This window comes from Elgaria multicarinata, chromosome 1, assembly GCF_023053635.1.
Source record: "Elgaria multicarinata webbii isolate HBS135686 ecotype San Diego chromosome 1, rElgMul1.1.pri, whole genome shotgun sequence".
Classification (NCBI taxonomy): Eukaryota; Metazoa; Chordata; class Lepidosauria; order Squamata; family Anguidae; genus Elgaria; species Elgaria multicarinata.
In genome coordinates, this window is record NC_086171.1 from 129675286 (window position 1) to 129688929 (window position 13644).

The 13644-nt window shown below is 39.6% G+C and overlaps 1 protein-coding gene across 1 annotated transcript in view; it reads left to right on the forward strand.

The window, feature by feature from the left end:
- The window catches only part of COL24A1 (collagen type XXIV alpha 1 chain), a 254996-nt gene that overhangs the window by 125244 nt on the left and 116108 nt on the right, over window positions 1-13644 (forward strand). The window contains exons 16-21 of the mRNA XM_063136778.1: window positions 8-52; window positions 419-472; window positions 2437-2490; window positions 2946-2999; window positions 7235-7288; window positions 13580-13633. Coding sequence (XP_062992848.1) covers window positions 8-52; window positions 419-472; window positions 2437-2490; window positions 2946-2999; window positions 7235-7288; window positions 13580-13633 — 315 coding nt within the window. The remainder of the gene's footprint in view (window positions 1-7; window positions 53-418; window positions 473-2436; window positions 2491-2945; window positions 3000-7234; window positions 7289-13579; window positions 13634-13644) is intronic.

Consider the following 13644-nt stretch of genomic DNA (forward strand, 5'->3'; position numbering starts at 1 on the left):
TGCATAGGGTCTTCCAGGGAGTATGGGGCAACCTGGATTGAAAGGTGATAAGGTGATCTAAATAGTTTCATTATTAGAGATATTTTAATGTTGAGCCTTATCTACAAGTCCTTCATTTTTTGTTTAAATAAAGGAATAAGGTTCTGTTTTCAGTCCACTGTTTTGTTTTATACAATGTACTCAGAGTTGAGACTCTCCACCAACACATACTGCCCACTGCTGTAGTTCTTACTACTGTGAATAATCATATCAAACGTTGTGGTCTGTTTTAATCATTGTTCTTACTTGTGCAGCAATGCAATCTACTTGGACTATGAAATAAGCGAATGTTGAAATGTTTCTGTGACTCTTGGGCTTTATAAAACTTACTATTTAAAGCTCCCTTTTATGTTTCTGAATATAATAATGTGTTGTTTAGGGTGAACAAGGCATTGCAGGAGAACAAGGGGAACTGGGGTACCCAGGAGACAAGGTAATTCACTAATGCTCTATTCCCACCAAGTTTTATAAAGGTTTAACCTTCTTAGAAATGTTGTGTGCTTTTTAATCTCAGCATTTTACTGATTTGTGAATGCCTATACAGAATGACCATATATTCTGTACTGTTGTATTCATTAATCACTAAGAGTGCAATCCTATGCATGTTTACTTAGAAGTAAGTTTCATTGTGTTTAATGGGTCTTTTTCGCTATGAGATTGTTTTACAATTTTAGCCACAGTAAATCAGTTTAGTGATCCAAGTGCCTACAATATTGTTTGGGCCAAATTCTAATTCCAAACTGTACATGTCTTCCTTCCAGAAAACAGAATATTCTGTTTTCCAGTAGGCTATCATTGCCATCATAATAATCTTCCATTACCATACAACCACCATCAGATAATTAAATATTTGTATATATTTAAAACATTTCTAGGCTACCTTCCCAAGGCAGCTTGCAACAATACAACAGACCAATACAATTTTAAAATGTTCTGGATGTTGTTATGTACTCCAAGCCCTGCCACATGGTGTAGTGGGGCTTGGAGTGAATTAATAATAAAAAGTATAAAATCTTGAGAGGGACTAATTTTCCCATTTCCTATCCTGGGTCTCATCTACACCTGCAGCCCTTTGGGGAGTGGGGAGGGACAATCACAGAGTTTTCCACTTGTCGGATCTTCTCTCAGGGGTCACAAGCCAGTGAGTTGTCCTGGAAGTAAAGAGGGACGTCCCGGGGCACCATTTTTATTTTATTTTTAAAAGCGGAGATATTTGCGCAATTTGTGTGGGCATGATCCTGTGCGAAGGTAAGATTTTTTTTTAAGAAACATACACACAATAAACTCGGTGCTGGAAGATGCCGAGCGCCATCCCAAAAATGGCGAAAATGCTCTCTTCCTCACCCCTGATGCCCATGGACTCCCCCCCCCCAACTCCATGCCCATTTCCTGAGCCCTGCTACTCATGGAAAAGAGGGAGGACCCCGGGAGGGAGAGCCACACCGCCCACGGAGCTCGGGATGGTCCTGAGATGGCAGGAAAAAAACAGGAAAAAAGCAGTCCCAGCGATCCCGGGAGAACTGAGTACCAATCCCCGGTTCACCCTGGGATCAGCTGTGCGTCATTTGGATGCACAGGGACGACCTCATGACCACCCCAGGATAAATAGCAGGTATACTGTAGATTAGGCCCTGGTTTCTGATTATGGGCAATATACGCGTGACAGGAAGGGGAAAGCTGCTGAGATTCTAGTAGGACAGGTCTTTTCATCAGGACCTGACCACCTGGTGGGGTTGAGGGGAAAGAGGATGAGCTGTGGCACATTGGTACTTTTCTGTTTCAGCTCTCTATAGGTTGAATCCAATGGTGCCATTCCTGCTGCCTCTGTCAGCAAAACCTGAAAGGGTACCATTCCTCCTCCCTGATGCACAGCCTCAAAATCTGCTATGGAGGGCTGATAACCCTCTGGAGCAGATGTTCAGTTGGTGTGGCGGAGCTGCAGAAGGGGAGAAAAAAGGGAGAAAATCCTGTTGCGCTAGCAGACTTCTGTTAGTGGAATGTTGGATATAGCTCTATGTTCCCCTGAAAGGGTATGGGAATGGATAAGTACAGGAGAGGAGCTCACCATTTTGTTTTGGTTTAGAACCCCTGCACCTAGATGGCTTGGTGTTTCATAGTAGTAGCAAAGAAAATAGGATTAAATATACATGTCTATTTTATTCTATTCTGACTTCACAGAATTTTGCAATGCAAAACATGTCTATTAGTAAAACCAAAGACATCATCAAGGTTGGCTGAGCTGCAAATTTAGGGTATATCAACCATCTGAATGCTTTATCCTCAAAATGGATATCTTCTCTGAGAAAGAATATAGCATAGTCTTCCTTCTCTTATTAATGGGAATGTGCAGCCGTAATTTGAACTGTAATTGTAGCAATTCTTATCGTTTTTCAAAAGGGTGCTGCCGGTCTGCCAGGGCCACCAGGAATTAGAGGAAAACCAGGTCTGCTGGTATGTTTTAACATTTATTTTGTTTGTACTTTGACACTTCAGTTGGCAGCATTTATTTGCCAGTTCAGTATCCAAGAACATGTTTTGATTGAAATTCAAAATCTATTTTGAATTTATTCATTGTATGACTATACATTTATATCTCCATTTTTATTATTTCATATACATGTGGGTGGAGCATTAGTTTTCTTTCCTATAAATTATATATCATTATTCCTACTACCAATACCCTTCATAAATTATTTGTTTGTCCCCCTCACTATTTTAGCTATAAATTGGACACAATAATTTCCAGAATGCAAGGAATAAATGCCTTTAATCAAGAAGAAAGCTGTAGAATTGTTGCTCATTAAAAACAATTGCACACCATTTTGATGTACAGTTTTATTAAGAAATAGGGAACATCTTATGCAGACATGGTAATAAAAACTTTATAATTCCATTTCCAATTTTAGGGTAAAATGGGAGATCCAGGACCCCAGGGACCATCAGGTCCTCCCGGACCAGAGGTAAGAAACTATTTAAAAGAGTTAATAATGTATCCTAATTTGCACTGAAAACAACACAAAAGACCAAGCGTTTGCTGCTTGTGCAAAGGATGCATGAAGGATGGTTGCCTTATGTCCTGATATAATGTCTTTTTTTTCAAATAGGTTCATGTTCTTATAGTACAATCAGTGCTGATGTACTATAGTAGCTATTAATGTGGGCTGTGATCCAGAAAGTGAGGCTGTGGTGAGTGCAGGGCCCATGTGGACGCCATTTTGAATACGCAACCCCAGCTTGGAGGTTGCCGTGTCATGAGATCCCAGCGAGCGTGGGTTATGCGACATTAAACAACCATGGTCTGTTTTATTTTTTTGAGAGGGTTGTTTAAAGGATACGGTTAGGATTTTTAACCCTTGCATAACCCATGCTTGCCAGGTTTGCATGACACGACAACCCCCAAGTGGGGGTTGGATATGCAACCTGTTGCCCACAGGCACAGTGGCTCATCATGGGTTAAATAAATAACCCACAATGAGCCGTAGCATGTCGTCCGGACCGGTCTTTGCCTTTATAGTTTCAGAACATGGTTTGAAATCCCATGATGTACCAAGATTGCTGAAGCTAGGCAGGTCTGGCTCTGCTAAGTGCCTGGATGGCAGACCTCTTGGGAACTTTGCCAGGAATTCCACAGAAGAAATTAAATAATTACAAATAAAATAAATAAATAAATAGTCAACACTTATTCTTCACTTAATGCAGCTGTTGTGCGGTGCCTGCTAGGAAAAGAGTATGTTTATATACTTTGTCTCTGAACTAGGAAACTGGAATTACCATACCTTCAAAACCCTCCTTTGCCAGTTTTTGCCAATATATTTAAATTGACTTAATTGGTAAGAGCCATGAAGCAGATTTACTTGCTTAAACTAGATGTATTATTTGGCACATATATTGTTACTACTTGTGGTATTGCAAAAATGATAAATTCTATAATGCTTAAAATTATAATTCTAAATATATAACATTTAAGTGTCAACCCTAGGTATCTAATTTCAGTACAGTAAATAGACGTGTGCTGTTTATGGGGCATATATATATATATATATATATATATATATATATATATATATAATCTAATGCTCGGATCCAAAGAGCCCCACAACTAGTTCTCTGCGCAGAAAGAGTGTTTGGACTGGTATTTTTCAAAGCGCAGACCTGTAAGCTGCTATGTTGCACTGATGATTTTCAGAAGCATTTTTGGATATGGCATTGCGGAGTGGAGAAGGCCTCTTCGTTGAAGAGACACGCAAACTCCTGGCTCTGCCTAAGTACATTTTGGCAGCTGTGCCTGACGATTTTATTTTTTGCAGTTCAAATGAGTTTTATAAGACCAGGTGAATTGTTAATGTTTGCTTTATTGGTAACCCATATGATTAGTGGCACTATCCAGAGACCTCTGTGTGGAAAAGGCTTCCTTGCAAGCTATGGCAAAAACTCTGTGTTCTTCTTGGGCTCTTTCACCTTCATTAGAGAAACCCCTCCGTTGCATCCCACAAGCTTCTTTCAAAGCTGGATTTATTGTTTCCTTGGGAAGCTCTTCTCCACAGACTGCATCTGGAGTTAAGAAAACATTAGTCATTATTTTCAACAAATATTTCATTTAATCCATAAATAATTTTGATCTGTAATTGCGTGCATAATTCTCTCAGAATGGTAAACCATCTGGGAGTCAGCTGCCATATGTTTTGTGCTCAGGACTCTGGAATTACAAAGTAAAAGAGGGATGTTTCATTTGAGGAATAATTGGTAGTAACAAAATGCAGGTCTCTTGCATATACATCACTGGTTTTGCTGCATTATTTAGTTCCAAAAAGGTTTGCTTTCAAGCCATATTCCATCTCATACTGTGACATTTGGAGGTTCTAAAGACAGTACTGCAAACTCTGGGATGCCCAGGAACTTCTGTTTAGTATTACTTTTTATAAAATGGTAACAGCTGTTAGTTAGTTATCAATTTTGTGTTTTGGTGTTCTCTCTATAATCTCATGTATTAATATTTATAAAGAAAACGGGAGATTGTTTTGAATCTCTCAGTTCTCAAGTGCTTATAACCCATAGGCATTTTAGTTAATTAAAATGCTTTGACCTATATTGCCAAAGCAAGGCTTGTTACATTAGGGTTGCCAGATTGAAATTCCAATAATAAGAGGTACCATGGGAACTGTGGATCTGTGGTCTTCTGAAATAAGACAGATTCCCTTAAAATAAGACACATCTGGTCACTGTTTATTACATAAAGCCCTGTTCCCTCACTCTCCAATTTTGCTTTAAGGTTGGGAAATTTAAAAACTCTTTCTATTTATCTATAGAACATTTCTGTTTTTTAAGCCTCCTTTTTCTATAACGAAATATGTCACTATTTAAATTGCCTTGCACAGCTTTCTGTGTCCACATGAGGTTCTGTTTCATTACTCAGGGCTTACTACCTGTTTTCCTGCATTCAAAACCCATCTGCACTGACCAGCCCTAGACTATAGCTGTGTGGAAGACGTAATTTTGTGAGCTGGGATTTCCGTGCTGATATCTGCACATTACAAGGCCCTGTGCACATGCTATCCCCTCCTCTTTTCTTTTCCTTGCTATTCCTTTTCTTTCCTTTTCATTTCTGGTGGGAGAGAAATTGTGGAAGCAAAATGTCAGTGCAGATCATCTGTCACATACGTTGCTTCCTTCACACAGTTGCTGTGACGGGGTGAAGGCTTTGGAATATATAAACCAAGACAAAGTCTTTTCTCATTTTGTCCAGGCCTGCTCACAGAAATGTATCTGGGCATGTTGTGGAGCATTATTTTTTGTTCAAATGCATAGAGGCTGTTCCATGTTTTCAGTAGCAATATACTAATATTGCTTTAAAGTAGTATTACTGTATTTATCATCCAAAACACCTGTAGACATTCATTTGGGAAGTAGTACTGGCAACATTCATGACATGGCCAAATAATCAGGTATTGTAATGCATTTAAACTAGCTGAGCCATACGTGACAGTATTTACTTTGCAAGGTAAAAATAAAGATTTGAAGAGTAATAGTAACCGAGGAACGATGAAACTAGATCCGTGAATCAAAGGGAGCCTTTGTAGTTGTTTCTCCTCCAGCAGGAACCTTATCTACACCCCTAAATGCCACAAGGCAAACTTATTTTAAATTGAGGGAACTTTTAAAAGCAGTTTGCAGCAGGACCCTGTTGTTCAAAGAAAAGCAGTCAAACATTCCAATTTGCTAGCTCACCCTGCTTGCATGAGCCTAAGCAGCACTTTGGATCCAGTGTTTCTAATTACTTCTAAAATGGTTTTATTGAGGTTGTTGGGCCATCTTCTTTGGTTTTCTGAAGCTTTATTCAAGGCTTTATGAAATTAGCAGATGTTTACTTAGTCATAAAACAATTACGTAATCATGTTGAAATTATGTACATTATTCTATACTTTGAAACTCATAGATGACAGGATTTATGCAGAAGGAACATAGCTCAGTGGTAGAGCTACATCCCTTTGCATGCTCAGGGTCTCAGGTTCAATCCCTAGCATCTTTAGATAGTGCTGGGGAAGGCCCTTTCTTCAAATCCTGAATAGCTGGCCATTAGCAGTCAGTGTAAACAATACTGAGCTAGATGTACCAATAGCCTGACCTATTAGAAGACAAGCTTCCTATGTTCCTTGTGAGAGAGCTGCTGATTTAGGATCCAAACCTGCCATGCTCCACTTTGAGAGTGCCCCGTTTTGGGGCCCACTGCTTGCAAGAAAACCTCCACTGGTAGATTTACACTTGTAGAACTTTCCACAAGCATAGCTGGGGCTTCTGGAGTGGTCACTTGCCAATGGGGAGGCACTTCTGCACCATCCTAACCTCCTCTTGCCAATAGATCTAGGATTTAGGATTGCAATTCGAGATTGGTTGGTTCCCCTTCTGTAACAAAACAGAGGAAACCTCACCATATGTACCATTACAGAAAGGGAAGGGAATGGAGAAAGAGTTCTACAACAGCTTTTACTTTTCACAGGAAACACGAGGAATCTTGTTTATGAGAGGTATTTATGCCTAATAGGGAAAGGTTTGATATAATTTTATTTATTTTCTTAAATAATATTAACTGAACCTAGAAAATGTATAATGTGAAATTAAGAAAGTCCATGCTCAAAATTCACCTTTTCCACACAGTTACTGGACTTGTAACTGAATATATATGTTTATTGGATTCTAGGGTTTTCCAGGTGATATTGGTATTCCTGGCCTGAATGGCCCTGAAGGCTCGAAGGTAGGACTATGTGAAGTTTTATTAAACATTTGTTCATAATGCAGGATAATATTTGCTTGTACAAAGAGCAAAACATTATTTACTTTGAAATCTCTGGGGCTGTTTGCATGACAGAACTGCCCAGCATGGGTTAAATGGCTGTGGGGTGCGTGTTGCTGCCATATTGAATAAGCAACCCCTGCTCAGGAGTTGTTGTGTCATGTGAACTCAGTGAACATGGGTTATGTGAGAATTAAACAACCCTCACATAACCCATGGTCTGCTTTATGATTATGTGAGGACTAACCCTCACACAATCCATGCTCAGCAGGTTTGCATGACAGAACTGCCAACCAGGGACTGGATATGCCTGTAGGCACGTGGCTTGTCATGGGTTAAATAACCCACAGCAAGCCACAGCATGTTGTTCAAACCTGGTTACTGTCTGTTTAATTCTAAGGTCTTGTGAGAAATACTAGATCTTAACAAAAGTAAAATTGCTAATCTTTACAGATAACTGCACTTCTCTCAGGGAGCACATATGCACAACTGCTGTGTCTTATTAGGTGTGAGGAATGCAAACAACCATTCATCAGAAAAGATACAGGATGTTGCGAGTTGTATTGCTTCCTACTGTAGGAATGGATGACAGAGAGATAGATACAGTGATTTAGATGCTGAGAGCTGAAACGTCCCCTTAAACGACCTTCCTCCCCTCTAGCTTGTTTCCCATGGAAGATCTCTCTGGCGATAACTCAGAAATCAGCCCAAGGCTGAAGTTATTAGAAATCAGCAGAAGGCTAAAATGATTAGGCATATTTATTCTTTTGGATTTTATCTTTCCTCTTGCCTGTAATTAGCTGGAAAGTTAAACAGTGATACGCTCCTATGGCAGGCACCTTCTCACAGCTATACTGAACTTTACATTATGCTTTTTAAAGCCAAAGCAGAGTTTGGTTCAGAGGTAGCAGGACCTACTGGGATGAGACAAATTTCAACAAGGGTTGTAATCCTGTCCCTGCCATTTTCAGAAACCACTTGCACATCAAGGGATCCCTGAAGCCAGATGAATTCCTACATACCTTTTGGCACTATTCTATATGTAATAAGTATGCCCAAAGGCCAGCTTACTATTGAGACTGTGAGTCTATGATCTCCTGGCTCAGGATGTAACCACACTGAAAAAGGAGCAGGTCCAGAACCCTGTATAACCCACAGAAGTCAGCAAAAAAGATGGTGTTACCAGAGAGCTGTGAGCCTCAATCCTAGAGGCTCACTTACAGCTGTTAAAAGTTTCCTAAGCTATTGCCAGCAATAGTTCTGGTGTCCTAGTAAGGAACGACAGTCCAGAAAAAAGGCAGATGGTACACATGGCCTGCTCTATAGGGATTCCCTGTCCAGGTACTGGTATCCTTGTTTTATAGTTGAAGGACTAACATATAACCATATCTAGAACATTGATGGAGCAGCACCATTATAATTGTTACATAGCTGGAGTCAGAAGACGGAACCCCTTCCAAAGTAACCTTCTAGGAATGAATGTTGGCCAACTCTCGGCAGCTTCTTCCTACTTCTTTTTGGATAGGCTCCCGGGACACTGGATCCAGTGAGGATAGGAAAGCCAAGGTAATTCCAGTTGCATCTCGAGCAAGGCCAGTTGCGGGGTGGTCCTGACAAAGAAGTCTATTGACTATTTGAAGATACTCCCAAGAGCTGCCGGAAAGAGATTTTGAATTGAATCTAGATCAAGTGCCGAAAGCTGAAAGCACAGGGTGTCAGCATGTGTGTGATCAACATTTGGAAGATGGCACAAGGTGACCAAAACCCATGGCTGCCATTGAATGAAATGATCATATGAATAGGCCCTAGATTTCTCCTATATCAAAACCAAATATATCTTGTATTGCCTGATTGACATCCCATGAGCATAAGAACTAGAGAGAAGCAAGCCTTCTGTAACAATTTCATACCAACCACTCTGCAAGTTCAGTCACGCAAGTTCCAGTGTTGGTTGTTATGGCAATGTTGTAGGCATTTATACGGCTACAAATATTTCAGATCAGGAACTATGTTCACATTTCCCCCCACTAAATATTCAGTATTCTACCCGAAATCTTGGTATGCTAGTTGATTGTTATTCACTCAAATCTTGCTGCCAAAATGCTGATTAGTTAGCTGGAAGCTTCAGATTCTGTTTGATATAAGAATAAGTTGTATGAAGAGACTTCATGGTCTCTATAGTGTTCTTGGCTCTTGGAGAGCTTGGACAGCCGTCTCTAATCAGAGAAAATTGGTGGCTTACTTTTGATATGAGCGTTACTGAAATGGAAAAGCTTTTACACAGTCCATAATATATGAAGAGCCCCGGCCTACATGAAACTGGAAATGTTCAGCTTTAGCGCTCCCAGCTGTCTTATGTTGACTGTGGTTTTGAGGAGTTTCCTCTCTTTTTTATTTTTGGAAGACTGTTTCACTAAGCTTCTCTTTTCCTCATTCTTCTGTTCTAAGCTTCCACAGAAGTTAAATGTAAGCTAACTGCCAAGAAAGCAGGACAGACCTTTTGTGTTGACACTAGTCTAAGATGTCGACCCTTTATGAATGAAACATATCCATGTTTTATATTGTCTGCAAATACTAGATTGGCTGGATTCCTCCACCCTCCACCCCAAATCCCTACAGAAACCAACAGATGTAATTCCCTAGTATGGTGTAATGGTATCATTATGGACTGTGGTCTAAGCATACACTTTAGCTTGTAAACATTTTGTAAAACATTTGACCTTGGGCTGTTTGATGATCAACACTCTAACATATTTTAAAGTATTTCCATTTCATTAGTTTTACAACTATTGGTGGTGGATTTTGTGCATACATGTATATTTTCCCTTGGGTTATGCTTGCAGCTAGTGTCTCTGGTCTCTATCCCAACAGAAACAGTGAAGGACATGCATAACATAAACTCGTTTTCATCACCATCAGGAATGCATCCATCAGATTAATTGATTTAAAACATTTCAATTGATTAAAAAGGTGCCCCCAGTGAATCAGGAAACAGTTTTATTTTTATCTTTTAATTTTTTTTAAATGCAAGTGTCAAGGTCCCTCCTTTATCTGGATCCCTTGATCTGCTCCTTAAAGATGTTTTGCCTCTTTAAGAGCCCTTCTCATCTGATGTCAAGTTTCTACCTTCCCCTCTTAGTACCGTGGGGTTTAGGGTTTAGGCGTAGTGTAAATGACGCTCCTGAACACCAGGTTTTAACAACAAATATTTACTAGATTATATGACATAAGGCAAAGACAAATAAACTTAAGGTATTTACTCAAACAGAGCTATAAGACTTTAAAAGCATAAAGTGTCACCCTAGGAAAGGTGCACAGATCGAGTTGAGGGAATAATAATAATAATAATAATAATAATAATAATAATAATAATAATAATAATTTTATTTGTTACCTGCCTCTCCCTCCAGATCGAGGCAGGGTACAACATAAATGCAAATGCCATAAAATACATATAATTAAAGCATTTAAAACTAATACATTATTAAAAGCAGAACATTATTAAAAGGCATCTCATATTCTGCTTGTGGGTTCCCCATTGGGGCATCTGGTTGGCCACTTTGAGGACTGGATGCAGGACTCGTTCGGCCCTTGGTCGGATCCAGCATGGCTCTTCTTATATTCTGATACCACACTTTCATATTTAGCTAGCTATGACCCAGCAGATGGAGGGGGACCAGCATAAAGGCAGCATTGAAGAGGGTGTTTTGGAATGGACAAACTTGGCTTTTTATCCTAAACATTACTGGCAGGAGAGCTCTTTGGGAGTTGAAATGGAATTTTGGCCCTGGATGTCTTTCGGTCCTAGAGATCCGTTCTTCACGCTAAACCCGCCCTGTCATAATTTTTATGGATTTCCCCATAAAGTCCTATTGAGGCGGCCAGTTTCTTGTCACGCAAGCAGATGGGCGCAAATCTAAACAGTCCTTGCAGGGCTCTCATTGCGAAAGGTTGTAGGGTTATGGTTTACAAAAAAATAAAAAAAAATCCGGCAGTCACTGTGGTGGACTCTTCCTGTGCTTGACAACGCCCCCCAGGAAATGTTCACGAGGGACCCCTTCCACACTTACAGATGTTGATATCACACTGGGGCTGTCCATATGCTTTTAGAGCTGCAAATCTATTGTTTTTAACTGGATAATGTCTGCTTTTGTTTGTACTCTATGCTTTTTATTGTTTTAAATTTTGCATATTTGTTTTTAATGTTCACTGTTTTTAACTTTTGTAAACCGCACAGAGAGCTTTGGCTATGGGGCGGTATATAAATGTAAATAATAATAATAATAATAATAATAATAATAATAATAATAATAATAATAATAATAATAGAAATAAAGACAGAGTTTCCTCTAGCCTAGCTACTCTTTCACCTGTAGGCTTTGGCCTAGAGTCCCTTCCAGCCTTCTCCTGGCTGTTCTTCAGAGTCTCCTCTCTAGTTCTTCCTCTCTCTCTCCTGTACCATTAACTCCATACCCTCCCCCAGAACTGAAACCAAATGATTAGGTAACCTAAAACTGGGGAAATGAAACTTAACTCTTTTAGGGGGGAAATGAAACTCAAGGAATGCCCCCTCCCATCAGGAGATTTTTGGGCCTTCAGGCTTAAACCAAACCCAAGCCTGTGTAGGCCTCAAACCTTCACAACAAGCGTTTATGAAAACTGCAGGTAGCAAATGTTATCTTAGAAGAGGCATTCCCTTTTGTGTGAGAGAGGAGAGGAAATGCCTCTTCTAAGGACCAAACTAGATGTGGCATTAATTGCAGGGGTGGGGAATCCGTGGCCCTTCAGATGATGTTGGACTAAAACTCACATCATCCCAGGCCATGGGTCATGCTGTCTGGGGCTAATGGGAATTGGAGTTCATCTGTTCAGCAGGCACCTTCATATATAGGTATTTTTTTGTGTTTGCGGAGTGTTTAATTATGCAATTTATTTATGTCTTGCACTGTACTTATTGTTTGAGAATTATATCTTGTAAAATGAAAATAGCTCATAGCTTCTTTCGTCTACTTTCTAGTGTTTTGTTTGGACTACTTACAAGATATAAATGACGATTAAGAACTGTACTAATCCTCTAAGAGAAAGTTATATACTACGCATAGTGCATAAGTCTATTTGTAGAGTCCCTGGGTTTTTTTCCTGGCATGCTTGATAAGTCTCTAAAATACCTTCACTTTCTTTTTTAGCTAAAAATATTAGGCCAGGAATGGAAACTTCAGTTAATTATCTTGATAGTCTGGAAACATTTCCCCCCTTATTTTTACAAACTGGGATTAGTAATGTCTCAGGCCCTGAAATAACAAAGAAGGCTACTGTCAGTCTGCGTCATGTTAACTATTTAATAGTGATATTGTGTTTGTTGACAGGTATTCTGTAAGGAAAATCAACAGCCATTTAGCAATATTTATTTTGCTACAGTACCTAGACTTACAATTTAGGGGCGATATCCAACTCTGGCAGTCTGCCAGTGCCAATCACTTTCCGCTAGGAGGAATAACCAGTAGCACAACAGGAAGCTAACACTTCATGGCACAAACCTGGAAACTAGCCCAAACTTGCACTTCAAGCATTGAACAAGTCAGCAGAGCTCTACTGACTTTTTCTATTCCAGAGACACCAATTTGGACTAATTTCCAGTTGTGCTATCAAGTGCTGCCTTTCTGTTCTGCTAGGAGTCGTTCCCACTAGTTTAAGGACAACGCTGGATACTGCTCTAAGTTTTGACGTTTTACCCTTTTCAACAACTTTACATAATATTTGTAGTGAATTTATCCAAACCTCTTAATATTAACTCATTTAGAGCCAAGCTGCACATGATACTGGGAGATCTGTGACTTCTCTCCGACTTTTTTTTAAAAAAAGTGTAATCTCAAGTAGTTGCGAATTTGATGACAGGAGCAGAATTGGTGGAGAGGATGGTTAACCTTTTCACTGTGGCTATTTTTGTGATAAAATCACCTCTCAGATCATTACAAGCAAGTAATCCAAGTCAGTACCATCACCAGGAAATGGTTACCAGCTTTCCTCCCACTATAACAGGAATGCACATGTAGATAATTGTGTGCATATTGCACTTTACAGAGACATTCAAATGACCACAAATTTACTAGTTCAAGCTTCCTAAGGGAAATAATAATAAAAAACCTTAGGAGAATAAAAAGAAGTGATGCTTCTTAGCTTTTGCTCTCTTATTCTTTCTAGCTTAACATACTTGTTAATTAATCTAAATATTTTTTGGTGTGTGTTACTTAGGGATTTCTAGGTGACAGGGGGCCTCCAGGACCACTGGGCCCCAAAGGAGTTGAGGTAAGAGGGTA